Source organism: Gopherus flavomarginatus, chromosome 11 (genome assembly GCF_025201925.1).
Source record: "Gopherus flavomarginatus isolate rGopFla2 chromosome 11, rGopFla2.mat.asm, whole genome shotgun sequence".
NCBI lineage: Eukaryota > Metazoa > Chordata > Testudines > Testudinidae > Gopherus > Gopherus flavomarginatus.
In genome coordinates this window covers 8,295-21,063 of record NC_066627.1, presented here as the reverse complement: position 1 = coordinate 21,063, position 12,769 = coordinate 8,295, and the positions used below count along the sequence as shown (strand labels likewise).

At 51.6% G+C, this 12,769-nt stretch overlaps 1 protein-coding gene across 12 annotated transcripts; it reads left to right on the top strand.

Annotated features, from left to right (window-relative positions):
• Nucleotides 1-33: 33 nt before the first annotated feature.
• On the top strand, nucleotides 34-11,382 carry HNRNPC (heterogeneous nuclear ribonucleoprotein C). Of its 12 annotated transcripts, none has more exons than XM_050919002.1 (10): nucleotides 34-150; nucleotides 2,337-2,491; nucleotides 2,781-2,806; nucleotides 7,854-8,114; nucleotides 9,272-9,386; nucleotides 9,948-9,995; nucleotides 10,143-10,303; nucleotides 10,521-10,634; nucleotides 10,842-10,999; nucleotides 11,080-11,382. In XM_050919002.1, exons 4-10 carry the CDS (start codon nucleotides 7,874-7,876, stop codon nucleotides 11,161-11,163), a joined length of 921 nt encoding a protein of 306 aa, XP_050774959.1. In that variant the 5' UTR covers nucleotides 34-150; nucleotides 2,337-2,491; nucleotides 2,781-2,806; nucleotides 7,854-7,873; the 3' UTR covers nucleotides 11,164-11,382. The 12 variants fall into 12 exon arrangements, with proteins under 12 accessions (XP_050774959.1, XP_050774956.1, XP_050774967.1 ...); XM_050918999.1 differs by having other exon boundaries at nucleotides 7,851-8,114; XM_050919000.1 differs by lacking the exon at nucleotides 2,337-2,491 and having other exon boundaries at nucleotides 36-150.
• The last annotated feature ends 1,387 nt before the right edge of the window (nucleotides 11,383-12,769 follow it).

Below are 12,769 nucleotides of genomic sequence, written 5' to 3'. Positions count from 1 at the left end.
CCTCCAATGGAGGCGTGGAGGGGGCGGGCACAGATTAGTCCGGGCTGCGCGGCGCAGAGGGCGGTGTAGGCGCCATTTTGTGAGGAGCTCGGAGTGAGGGGGCCGTGGAGAGATAGTGAGTGTGACGCGGAGCCTTATTGGGGTCTAGCGGTGAGTGAGTCGTTCGCGAGCCTTTCCTGAGGGTTAACGGTGCGGTCCTGGCCCGGGAGGCATCACCCTCCCCAGTGCCGGGGAGGGGCTCGACACACGTATTGCCCTCGTCCCGCGAACGGTGCGGCCCTGGAGCGGGGGAGGACGACACGCACCATCTCCTCCCCCGATAATGGTGGGCGTCCTGGTCCTCGGGCGGGGGATACATGTTCCTCTCCGGTAATAGCGGGTGAGGGGACATCTTGCGTCCCCCCCCCCCATGGTGCGGTCCAGGGGAGGGAAATCTACCCTTTTCTTTGGGAAGGCCAGTGATGGAAATGGGGGTGAGATAATGGTCTGTTCCGGGGGGGAGAGTCTCCTTTTCTGGGGAGGGGGAATGGCGCTGCCGAAACAGAAAATCTCGCTTTCTTCCCCGGAACTCGGAGACCAGGGTAGGCGGGGCGGGGGAGTTCGGGATGACTGGTACAGTAAATATCCTGACCCTGTTGACACCCCCCCCCCCGGGGTGGTGGTGAATGGTACGTCCTAGAGAGTAGGATTGTGGGGGAGTGCCGGAATTTGCGATGTGGTCCCTCCAGCCCCAGGAGAAACCAGTGCCTCCTTGCACGGGGAGGAGGGCTGCCCTCACACGCATCCTCCTTTGTGCTGACCCCCGTGGTTGAGATGGCTAAGACCTGGAAGTTGGCCGGAGAGGTGTCTGGGCGGGAGTGCCTTCTCCTCCCCCCAGGATGTCAGTTGCAGTGAGCCCAGATGTGCCTGTGGTGGTGGGGGCTGCATGAGGGTGCACAGACTGTCTCTATGATCAGGATCGGCTGGCACATATACCCTCTCACAAAACACACTTTGTTGGGGCCACTTGCCATTCTACTCATATGGCAGGGAGGGGCCACACATTCAGACCCCTGCCAGGAGCGGTGGCTAGCCCCTTTATCATCTCTGGTTCAAGAATTGTCTGTAAATGGTCCCTGGGCACAAACATCACTGTAGGGATTTGGGCAGCTGATGCAAATCTGGGCTGTGTGTGTCTCTACATGGGGACGTACCATCTAACCCAAACCTTGCGTGAAACAGCAGGCATTTGGTGGCTGTTGTGACTCCAAACTGGACAGTGTCAGCTTCCCCACTATCACATCTCCTCTCTTGAGTGACAGTGGGCTGGGGAAACCCTTGTGGAGCTCAAATCCTAGAGGCATAGCCTCATGTAGACATTCTTGTTGTTTAATAAACATAGCAACAGGTGAGAGTGAGAGGATCCTGTCCCCCTATGGTGTAGCCTGGGACTCTGCCTTATTCCTAGTGATCAGAGATGATTTGAAGGAGAGAGTTACTTACAATGTGACTTATGCTGGGGTAACATGGATCCTGCAGTTCAGGCTGTCCCTGAACCATGATGGGGAGCATGTGGTGGCAGTGTATACTAAAGGTACAGGGCACTTCCTTTCCTAATGTCTTCCCCACTACACATCTGCACATCTAATCTACTTTCTCTGTCTGTGTTCTGAACCAGTGTGGTAATGGGCCCATCTACCCTAGGATTCTCCCCATCCTCTTTTATGCTGGATCAGATAGATGGGCCCATGTAAACTGGTATTTCTTTCACATCATAGCCATGGCCCCACAGGGCAGTGGGCCCACATAGCCTGGTATCCCATCTCCAGCTAATGCTGGTCTCTTCAGAGAGAAAGAAGGCAGCCTCATCCCCTTTTCCAATAGCAAGCTGCCTTCTGTAATGCCTGACAGGAAGGGGAAGGGGATATTTTCTTCCAACCCCAGGAGGCTGTGGTGCTTCAAACCCCCCACAGTCCTGGAGTTCCAGTTAACTGTCTTGTAGGTTCCTCTCCCAATCCTCTGTCAGGATTGGCTTCAGCATATGCATGTGCTCCTTCCCTTCGTCCTCATTGCCTCATGGTGTGTGAACATGATGCACCCCCACTTGAAGCTGCCTCCTGCCACAAGCTCACAGGTGTCTGTGCTCACAAGTCATCTGAGCTGTTGCTTTGGTGACAGGGAGAAGCAGAGAGATTAAGATGGATACAGTTTCATCACACCCAGAGCCCTAATTGAGCCAGGGCATCTGTGAGCTTAGGGCCCCCTGGGAGGTAGGCAGGTCTCTTGGCGCGCGAGTGGGAGATGCGTGCAGTGTTTCTGAGGAACCCTGACTCAATCTGTCCCTTCTCCTTTCACAGGGCAGCAAGGCGAAACCCCATCCCTTCTCACTGGAGCTCAGCTTCGTTTTAACCCCCCTCCCCACACACGCACATCTCCCAATTTTATAGAGCCATTTTAACGGTGTCCCTGTGGCCTAGTGCTCCCTGCACCAAACTGGAGCTGGATTTAAGATGTAATTTTTAAAGTCTCTATCTCTATTTTTTTCTGCAGCAGCTGGGGTAGATGAGGAGCCTTTTCGCCCCTCATGAGCTGACCTCTCCTCGGGTATTTTTAGAGTGAAATGATGATGTGCAAAGGGCTGTGATTGTCTCCTACAGAGAGCTCTCCCCAGGCGGTTCTGTGGTAACCGTGGCTGGAACAGAAAGAGAGAGGGAGAGAACAGAAATGATCATTGCTGACTTGACCTTTTGGCACCTCCCGTTTTTCTAATCTGGGCTATTTTTATTTTTGTTTTTTTACAGTGAGATTTTTTTGATCTTCAGCTACAGTAAGTTATTCCAATTTTTTTTTCCATTTTTCCTGCCTTTCCACTGATTTCCTTTTTATTGTTGTTACTAGTTACTATTACTATTATACTACTATAATGCTGATGACTTGACTATGCTGATATATTGCTGATGGTGATGATAATGACACTGCTGATTTTTAACCGGATGAAATCGAGTTTTTCTGAGTGTTCCTGACTGTGGAAGGTTTTTAAATTTTTAAAGTGGATTGATCACGCTAACTCTTTTTTTTCCCCCCTGACTGCTTGGCTGCTGAGAGCGGGACCTGGTTTCTCCTGAATTGTTTTAGAACATCTCTGGAAGTCTGTATTTTTTTTTATATTTTTATTTTTTATTTTTAATCTTTCATTTGTACAATTTTTAAACTGTTGCTGCAATATGATGTCTGTGGTGCTGATCGCTCCTGATAGCGATGGCCCTTCCCCAAACAGCCCCTCTCCTCCTTTGACCCCCAAACCCTCCTCCTGCTCTTCCTCTACGCCGTCCTTCCCTCACAAACAACCCACCACGACATGGACACTCAGCCTGAAGCAGCAGCGGCAGCTGGTGGTCCCACGTGCGGCGCAGATACAAACCCATCTTGGGCCATGGTAAGAGGTGTGAGGGCCAATATGTTTTACTGCAAGCTTCAGCAGCCAGAACTAAAGGCCCTGGCATGGAGGAGGCATTGTTGTGGGTGCCAGTGTTGTATCTCAGGCATGGACTAAGGTTAGCTTGCTGCAGAGACGTGCATTAGCAGACCTGCGGGGTGGGGGAGTGCTCTCATGGTAAGGGCCATGGTCATGTGGCTCTGGTGGTGGGAGGGGAAAGATCAGCCATGATAGCCAAGCGGGCTGTATACGTGTGGTCACATTTCCACCTCAAAAAGCTGCATCACAAGAAGCTCTGGGTTGGAGAGAGACAGAGGAAAGGAAGCCATGGAAATCTTGTTCTCAACGCACAATTAGTCAGGCTCAGCTGCCCAAGATGTGCAACTTTCCAGCATCCACGAACCATTGTGCTGCTCTCCTCAGATGTCCCTCCCAGTGAGGACCCCAAAGCTGAGCACAGGATCCCAGGCGGGATGGTCTGAATCTGTCTATAGAGGGACTTTCCCCTCCCTGCTGTGGGACCGGAGGCCTCTGGGTTTGAGGGTCTTGGTCCTGAGCGCCAGGTCCCAGATGACATCTTGCTAGAATTGTGTGTAGGTTCTCTCTTTTCTTGTCTGTGGTTGGTATGTGCAAAAGCACCAGGAGGTTGAACCACGTGTGAGGATGGAGCATGCTGACCTCTCCACTCAGTGACATGCTCGCAAGTTCTGGAGTCCTCACCAAGCTCTGCTGAGGCCCCTCAATCCTGACTTGCAGCTGCCCCTGTTATTTTAGTCCAAGGGCTCCTGCAGCAAGAACTGCCACTGGCGCCATGTTCATTGTATGGTGCTTGAGCTCCTGGCAGATGCTCTGGCTTGTCGAAATGCAGGTGTGTTAATCTCACCAGCCCCTAATGCTTTGACCTTTTGGGGAGAGGGGCTGTCTTTGTGTGTGTGGGAGCAACAATCTTCTGTTCAGTGGAGTTGAGTGTAAAGGGTGAATCTCATCCTGAGAGATGGGGGACAGTTCTCAAGAAGTCTCCCAGACCTCTGTTCCCTTCCCCTCCTAGCCCCCTGCAGCTCCATGAGAGAACATCCCCTTAATCAGAGGCAAGTGGAAATAAGGCTGTGCTCCATCTTCATGTCATGCAGCATGGCCCCCATGCTGATTCCTACCTCATACCACTGATGGCACAGTGCCTGTATACTGCCCTATGCCCATCATATCCTGTGCCAGTCTCCATTAGAAGGGGCGAGTCATCGCTTTTTCATGAAAGGCTTCTTGTCTGTAGGGCAGCTGGGAAGGCAAGCACAGAATGTCGGGGAGGGTGAGCACTTAGTGAAGTGCTTGGGTCTGAGGTGAGCTCCTATGTTGCTGAGTGACCCAAGGAAGGTCACTCTGCCTCCTTGGACTGAGTTGGCTGGTGTGGGGCACAAGGCAGGATCTGCACGAATACTGTCCAGCCCCCACTCCAGTATGGAAATGGCCTGCTGGGAGAAAGGATCCAGGGGCCCACATGAGTCAAGATAGGGCTGCTTGTTCCCATTGGGACAGCTCCTCATGGAGAGGAGAGAATGAAGGGTTACACAACAATGGCTGGTAGATCAGCAGTCGCATTACAGAACCAAGGGCAGAGTTAATGAAATGGAAAAGCAGCTAGTATGATGCTGCTAGAAAGGAAATAGTTTTATGCCATGGACACGTAGCCAGTGGAACTCTCCATCACATGGTGTCGTTGAGGAGGCCAAGAGGTTGATAGGGTGCAGGCAGATTGGGCATGTGCATCTAGAGTTCCATTAGCCAGGTTTAAGACTGGGATAGCCAAAAGTACTGAGGGGGACTATTGCCCATGTCCCAAACTCCTAGGCTCCTTTTGGAAATCCCATCCTAAAACCCAAAGGTGGAAGGCATCTAAGCTTTCCTCCAGAGTCTGGATTGACCCCTAACTGAGGGAGTTGGGGGGGAAACTGCCTGGTGCAGGGTTTCTTAGCCCTTCCTCTGAGGTGGTGGCTGCTGCCAGGTGATTCCGGGCCAGACAGAGCCCTATGTGACTGGATGTGACACTGGCTGTATTCCAGGGTCAGGAAAAGTTGGAGAGCTAGGCAAGTGCCTAGGGCTAGGCGTTGTGGCTCTCCTCTCCGTAGGTATTAGTGTCTTCTGCAGCAACTTTAATACAAAGTATTACTCATAGACTTGAAGGACAGAAGAAACAATCATGATGATTTAGCTTGACCTCATGCGCATCAGGCTATAGAATCTCATCTATAGGCTCCTGTAATAGGCCAGTAACCTCTGGCTGATCTACTGAAGTCCTCAAATCTTGACTTAGACTTCAAGTTACAGAGAATCCACCATTTACTTTAGTTCAAACTATCGAATGGCCCGTGTTCCACATTGCAGAGGAAGGTGCAACCCCCCCACCTCCCTCCACCCCAGTCTCTGCCAATCTGTTCTGGGGGAAAATTACTTCCTGACCCCAAATATGGTGTTTAGACTCTGAGCATGTGGGAAAGACCCACCAGGCAGACACCTGGGAAAGAATTCTCTGTAGTAACTCAACCCTCCCCATCTAGTGTTTCATTTCTGACTGTTGGGGATATTTGCTAATAGACATCACAGATGGGCCTTTTGCCAATGTAGGCTGCCTTATATCATCCCTTCCATAAACTTATAAAGCTTATAAAGCTCTTGAAACAAATTAGGGTTTTTTTTCCTCCACTGCTCCCCTTGGCATGGGATCTTGGAGTCATTGTGGATAGTTCCCTGAAAACATCCACTCTGTGGAGCGGCAGTCAAAAAAGCAAACAGAATGTTGAGAATCATTAAGAAAAGGATAGATAGTAAGACAGAAGATATTATATTGCCTCTATATAAATCCATGGTATGCCCACATCTTGAATACTATGTGCAGATGTGGTTGCGCCATCTCAAAAAAGATATATTGGACTTGGAAAGGGTTCATAAAAGGGCAACAAAAATAATTAGAGGTTTGGAATGGCTGCTGTATGAGGAGAGATTAATAAGACTGGGACTTCAGCTTGGAAAAGAGATGACTAAGGGGGGGATGTGAGAGAGGTCTCTAAAATCTTTACTGTTATGGAGAAAGCAAATAAGGAAATGTTGTTTACTCATCCTCATAACACATGAACTAGAGGCCACCAAATGAAATTAATAGGCAGCAGGTTTAAAACAAACAAAAGAAGTATTTTTTCACACAGTGCATAGTCAACCTGTGGAACTCCTTGCCAGAGGATGTTGTGAAGGCCAAGACTATAACAGGGTTAAAAAAAAAAAACTAGATAAATGCATGGAGGATAGGTCTATCAATGGCTATTAGGCAGGATGGGCAGGGATGGCGTCCCTAGCCTCTGTTTGCGAGAAGCTGGGAATGGGTGACGGGATGGATCACTTGCTGATTACCTGTTCTGTTCATTCCCTCTGGGGTACCTGGCATTGGCCATTGTGGGAAGAGAGGATACTGGGCTAGATGGACCTTTTGGTCTGACCTGGTATGGCTGTTCTTATGGTCTTCCAGAACTTCAGACCTATAATGGTTACAAACCTTTGTCTCATTTCAGGCCTAAACTTGTTGATGGACAGTGTAAAACCATTTGTTGTGCCAACATTGGTTCTTAACTAAAATAACTCCTTCCTCCCTGGTGTTTATCCCACTGATGTATTTACAGAGATCAGTCACATCTCCCCTCAGCCTTCACTTTGTTAGGCTAAATGAGGCAAGCTCCTTAAGTCTCCCCTCATAAGGTAGGTTTTCCAGTCATCCAGTCACCTTAGCCTCCAATGATAGAACAAGAAGCAATGGGCTTAAACTGCAGCAAGGGAGATTTAGATTAGACATTAGGAAAAAGTTCCTAACCGTCAGGGTAGTTAAACACTGGAATAGATTGCCTAGGGAAGTTGTGGAATCTCCATCTCTGGAGATATTTAAGAGTAGGTTAGATAAATGTCTATTAGGGATGGTCTAGACAGTATTTGGTCCTGCCATGAGGGCAGGGGACTGGACTCGATGACCTCTCGAGGTCCCTTCCAGTCCTAGAGTCTATGAGTCTATGATCATCCTAGCAGGCTCTCTCTGCACCTGTTCCAGTTTGACTGCATCTTTCTAGAACATGGGAGACTGGAATTGCATGACATATTCCAGATGAGCCCTCACCAGTGCCTTGTACAATGGTAGTTCTAAAAGGGGGTGGATCTGGCTGTCCCTGACCCTGGATCACTGTGTAGCCATGGACAGGCCTTCCCTCTTCTCGCCCAAGTCTTAACTGTGAGAGTCCTGCCTTGTGGTGTGACTGGAGGTTCTGAGATCGCGGTCCCTTGTCCTAAAGCACTTGGATGCCCGGATGGAAGGCAGTGGAGATGGGACCTGGCTCCGAGATGCAGGGAGATGGGGTGTGTTCATTTCTGTGACTGTCCCTCTGACCAGCTCTCCCAACCCCAGCAGGTCCGTGCTGCGCGTGAGCCATGGCCAGCAACGTCACCAACAAGACAGACCCACGCTCCATGAACTCGCGTGTATTCATTGGGAATCTCAACACGCTGGTGGTGAAGAAGTCTGACGTGGAGGCGATCTTCTCCAAGTATGGCAAAATTGTGGGCTGCTCTGTGCACAAGGGCTTTGCCTTTGTGCAGTACGTCAACGAGCGGAATGCCCGCGCTGCTGTGGCTGGGGAGGATGGCCGGATGATCGCAGGCCAGGTTCTAGGTGAGTGCCTCCTGGCTGCATCCCTAACTCAGATTAGATACCCCTTCCTGCACACTGAGGAGTATCGTGGGGTTAGCATGGGCAAGGTCCTAGGTGAGCACCTCCTGACTGCATCCCTAAGCCAGACCAGAGAGTCCCCCACTCTCACATACTCTGGAGATGTCAGGGATAGCATTGGCCTGGTCCCAGGTGAGCACCTCCTGTCTGCCCTAACCCTGCGACACCGTATCAGGGAGATTGCTGGCCAGACCCTTGGTGGTCATCCTCTAGCTGTGCCTCCCACCCCATCCACGCACACTGCAGAAGGTAAGCTCATCACCAGCCAGGTTTTTTATGAGCTTCATCCAACATGCCCATCCTGGCTAGTGGTTGGGCTATTGAGGTGCCCCCCTGCAGCGCCTGGTCACAGGAGCTAGGAGGGAGCAGGAGAAAGGTGAACATGGAATAGATGGGGGTGGGTGGGGAGCTGGGATGGGAGGTTCCAGAGTGGCAGGTTTCTGACCCTCTGCAGATCTCTGATACAAGAGATGCCACTGCCTCTTCCCCCAGGGCTCACGTTTATCTCAGAAGCTGTTATGGGCACTGGCCAGCAGCCAACAGACACCTAGTGCTGACCTGTCAAGGGAGATGAGTATGATGCTCAAGAAGTCTTGAGCACAGAGGTGTGAATCGGAAGATGTCTGTGGGGTTGTATGGAGACTGAGGCACCCATTGTGCAATCTGCCACTTTCCCTGTTGCCAGTGTGTGGCTGGGTCACTTTGACACACACAGGCCCTGTTGCAAGCTGGATACATTGTGGTCACAGTCTGCAGTTGGGAATTTTCTCTGGGAAAGCCTTGCCTGTGTGGGGAGCCTTCCCATTGCCTGGCCTCTGTGGTAGATGAGCGCTTGTGTGTCTGCCTCCCCACTGCCAGCTATTCCCCATGGCCCATTTGGTGGGGCCAGGTATCGAGTCGTGCTGGAGAGGGACATGGATCATACTATCACTTTATGTCGGTGAGCTGCACTGGTCAGAGCTAGCAGTCCAGTGAGGGAGAGTAGCTCTGATCGAGGAGCTGTCCCCTATGGGCCTGGCTCCAGTCAGTCGAAGTGGTGTTAGTTCCTCGCATCCATGAGGAGTAGGGCTGTCTGCTCAGCATGTTTGCTTCTTTCCCAGATATCAACCTTGCGGCTGAGCCGAAGGTGAACCGAGGCAAGGCAGGCGTGAAGCGGTCGGCAGCGGAGATGTACGGGTCAGTAGCTGCACCACCTTCTCCGTCCCCTCTAGTCAGGTCGGGACCCTTATGTTTTTTATATCGCGTTAATGCCCTGCGTGGGCAGCTTCTCTCTCTCTCTCTCTCTCTCTCTCTCTCTCTCTCTCTCTGTCTCCCAGAGGTGGGGAGGGATGTTGGGAAGTGGCTGCATATGAGATGCCTCCATTGGGTGTCTTGGGCTGCCTAGGCCCCTGCCCCAAGTGTCTGAATTGCTGGGGCTCCCTGGGTGTGGGAGGTTCTGCCTAGGCCCATCCCAGCTCATAGCAGCTGGGTAGTAGGCCAACTGGAGAGACAGGTGCTGGTGAGTTTGCTCTGCAAAGCTACCCCTTCCTCCTGTAATGTGGCTCCGTGTGTGTGTATAACCTGCACTGAGAAGCCAGTGAGTCTCTCAGGCTGGGCTGCTGGGTCCTGTCTCCATGAGGAGCAGGTTTGGTGCAGCAGCACCTCTTTCCCCACTTGCTCAGCAGGGTCCCTCCCCACCATCACTTCCTCCTTCTCCTCTTCCACCCTTCTCCCCCCACCCTCCCACCCCCGGCTGTCTGCCCATCCTGACCCTGTCTCATGGGCTTTCTCTTCCAGGTCCTCCTTTGACCTGGACTATGATTTCCAGCGGGATTACTATGACAGGTACGTTGAGTGTCCTGGGAGGATGACGATAAGCTTTAGCACTGCACACACAGTCTCTCAAGGGGCGTAACACTCTGCAGCTCAGTGTGCAGGTGGGTACATGAAGGTCCTGCTGCTCAGGGGTCACTGTTTTCCTCCTGCTCCTAGGATGTACAGCTACCCAGCACGCGTGCCCCCACCTCCCCCCATCGCTCGGGCTGTGGTGCCCTCCAAACGCCAGCGTGTCTCTGGCAACACCTCCCGCCGAGGCAAGAGTGGCTTTAATTCCAAGAGTGGTCAGCGAGGATCGTCCTCCAAGTCTGGTAAATGTACGTGTCTGACTGAGCGTGCAGTGCTGACTTCAGGGATCTGGGGCAGGGTCAGGTGGGCTGCAGGTGCCAGACCCACGCTGAATAGTGTGTACTGATACTATCCCTTACCTGTGTGGGGTCTTACGGCCCTGCATTCCAGAGTTAGGGTTGCAGCCTGTACCCTGTTGGGATGGGTCCTAGTGGCAATCAGTCCCCTGCTTTTCTTGGGTTTCAGTGAAAGGTGATGACATCCAGACCATTAAGAAGGAGCTGACCCAGATCAAACAGAAAGTGGATTCGCTGTTGGAGAGCCTGGAAAAGATCGAGAAGGATCAAAGTAAACAGACGGGTGAGAGGGGGGGTGGAGAAAGGTGTGGGGCTCCCTCGGGGGACCCACGTTGATTTGTCCTTGGTGTGGAGTTGTGGCAGGGTTGGGATAATCTGTCTCCCTCCAAGGGGTGTCCTTTGCTCGGAGCAGCCTCAGCTCCCTGGATGGTGGGTGAGCACGAGGCCCTGAGGTGGCATTTTCCCTGATACCCATCCTCACGCCCTGCAGAGATGAAGAACGAGAAATCTGAGGAGGAGCAGAGCAGCAGCTCCATGAAGAAGGAGGAGAGCAACGTGAAGATGGAGTCTGAGGCTGGGGCAGATGACTCTGCCGAGGAGGGGGACCTGCTGGATGATGATGATAATGAGGATCGAGGGGATGACCAGGTATGAACCCTGAAACCAGAGAGAGCCAAGGCAGAGTGGGTGTCACTGTGGCTAACCCCTTCCTGTCCCCTCTCCCCCAGCTGGAATCCATCAAGGGTGACGAGAAGGAGGCAGAGGAAGGAGAGGACGACAGAGACAGTGCCAATGGTGAAGATGACTCCTAAACCACTGGTGCAACCCCCCCAGCAAGGCGCCCACCTGAGATTGAGCCTGTCACCAGCCCCTCCCCAGCCTCCTCCTCACTGCCCACCCACGTGTTCATGGTGTTGTCTCCTGCCGCACCCCTAGCTCGCCCCATAGTTCTGTTAAATCCCTTGTAATTTTCCTCTTTTAATTTTGATACCTCTATGATTTAACAATTAAAAAAAAAAGTATGGTTTTTACCTGGTGCGTCTACTTGCATCTGTCCACCTGGGAGTACCCTCTGGCCCAGCATATGCAGTGGCATCTGCCACAATGGAGGGAGATAATGACAGAGCAGTTGGTGAAGGGGACAAGTAGGAGCACGATGTACCACAAAGAGTTTTTGGTGCGGGATGCATGTCTCATAGTGCAGGCCAGGGGTTTGTGCACTAGCAGATATCCTACTCCTGGAGCTGAGTATTGTTTCTCCAAATGTATTATCAGCTGGGCTCGGTGGGAGGAGCATTAGCCTGCTAAACCCAGGGTTGTGAGTTCAATCCTCAAGGGAGCTACTTAGGCATCTGGGTCAAAATCAGTACTTGGTCCTGCTAGTGAAGGCAGGGGGCTGGACTCAATGACCTTTCAGGGTCCCTTCCAGTTCTGGGGAGGGAAGGATAGCTCAGTGGTTTGAGCATTGGCCTGCTAAACCCAGGGTTGTGGTATCTGGGGATTGGTCCTGCTTTGAACAGAGGGTTGGACTAGATGACTTCCTGAGGTCCCCTCCAACCTTGATATTCTATGATTCAGGCGGCTGCCTTGTTTGCTGGGGTGAGGAAAGGCCCAGGTCTTCTCTGAGTCCCAGTCATGGGTTGGATGAAAGGTTCAAAGGACAAAACCTTATTAAGGGGCACTAATGCTTGAGCCCCGATAGCTAATAAATGTGCACCAGAAAAGCAAGGAGAGGTGGCTGCTGCTTCCAGTTCAGATTTGAGATGCACACATCTTGACTCTTCCAACCAAGTTTACCCTTTCTGAGGTTAAACACGGGCCTCTGTACCTGTGGGGTGGAAGGAGCATAAATCTGACTGTTCACCCCCTTTTAAGACTAAAATGTTGAGAACTTGTCTGTGGATGAGGGCTGAGACATGACAGGTGGGTTCCAAACTCATCCGTAAGGACTTGCCTTCTGGAAAGTTCCCCAGACAAAAGCTTCCCTCCAGTTTAGGGCTGGTCCTGTTTTCTGTGGAATGGGCCCTGGACTCTGGGATGCCGCTCCCTGATTAACTTGTCCCTCTTGAGTAAAGATTGGGTTTATTTGAGGACAAAGCAGACTTTCTGTGTGAGTCACTAATGCTGCAATGTTGTGTACTTTTCTAACACACAAGCCTAGGGTGATGTGACCTTTGGGAGTAGCTGAGGCAACGACTTACAGCTGAACTCTGTCTGCTAGTGCTGAGGGTTTATGTGTTCTGTAGCCATTATTGGACAGACCTCTGCATATGGGTTTGGGCATCAATATCTTAAGAAAAACATTCAGTCTGTCCTGGAGTGCATATAAGTGTTTGGTTTACTGCACCAGGCCTGTATCAGCAGGTGTTAACTCTTGACTTCTGCTGTATAATTGGACACACTCTGCCCCAAGGATCT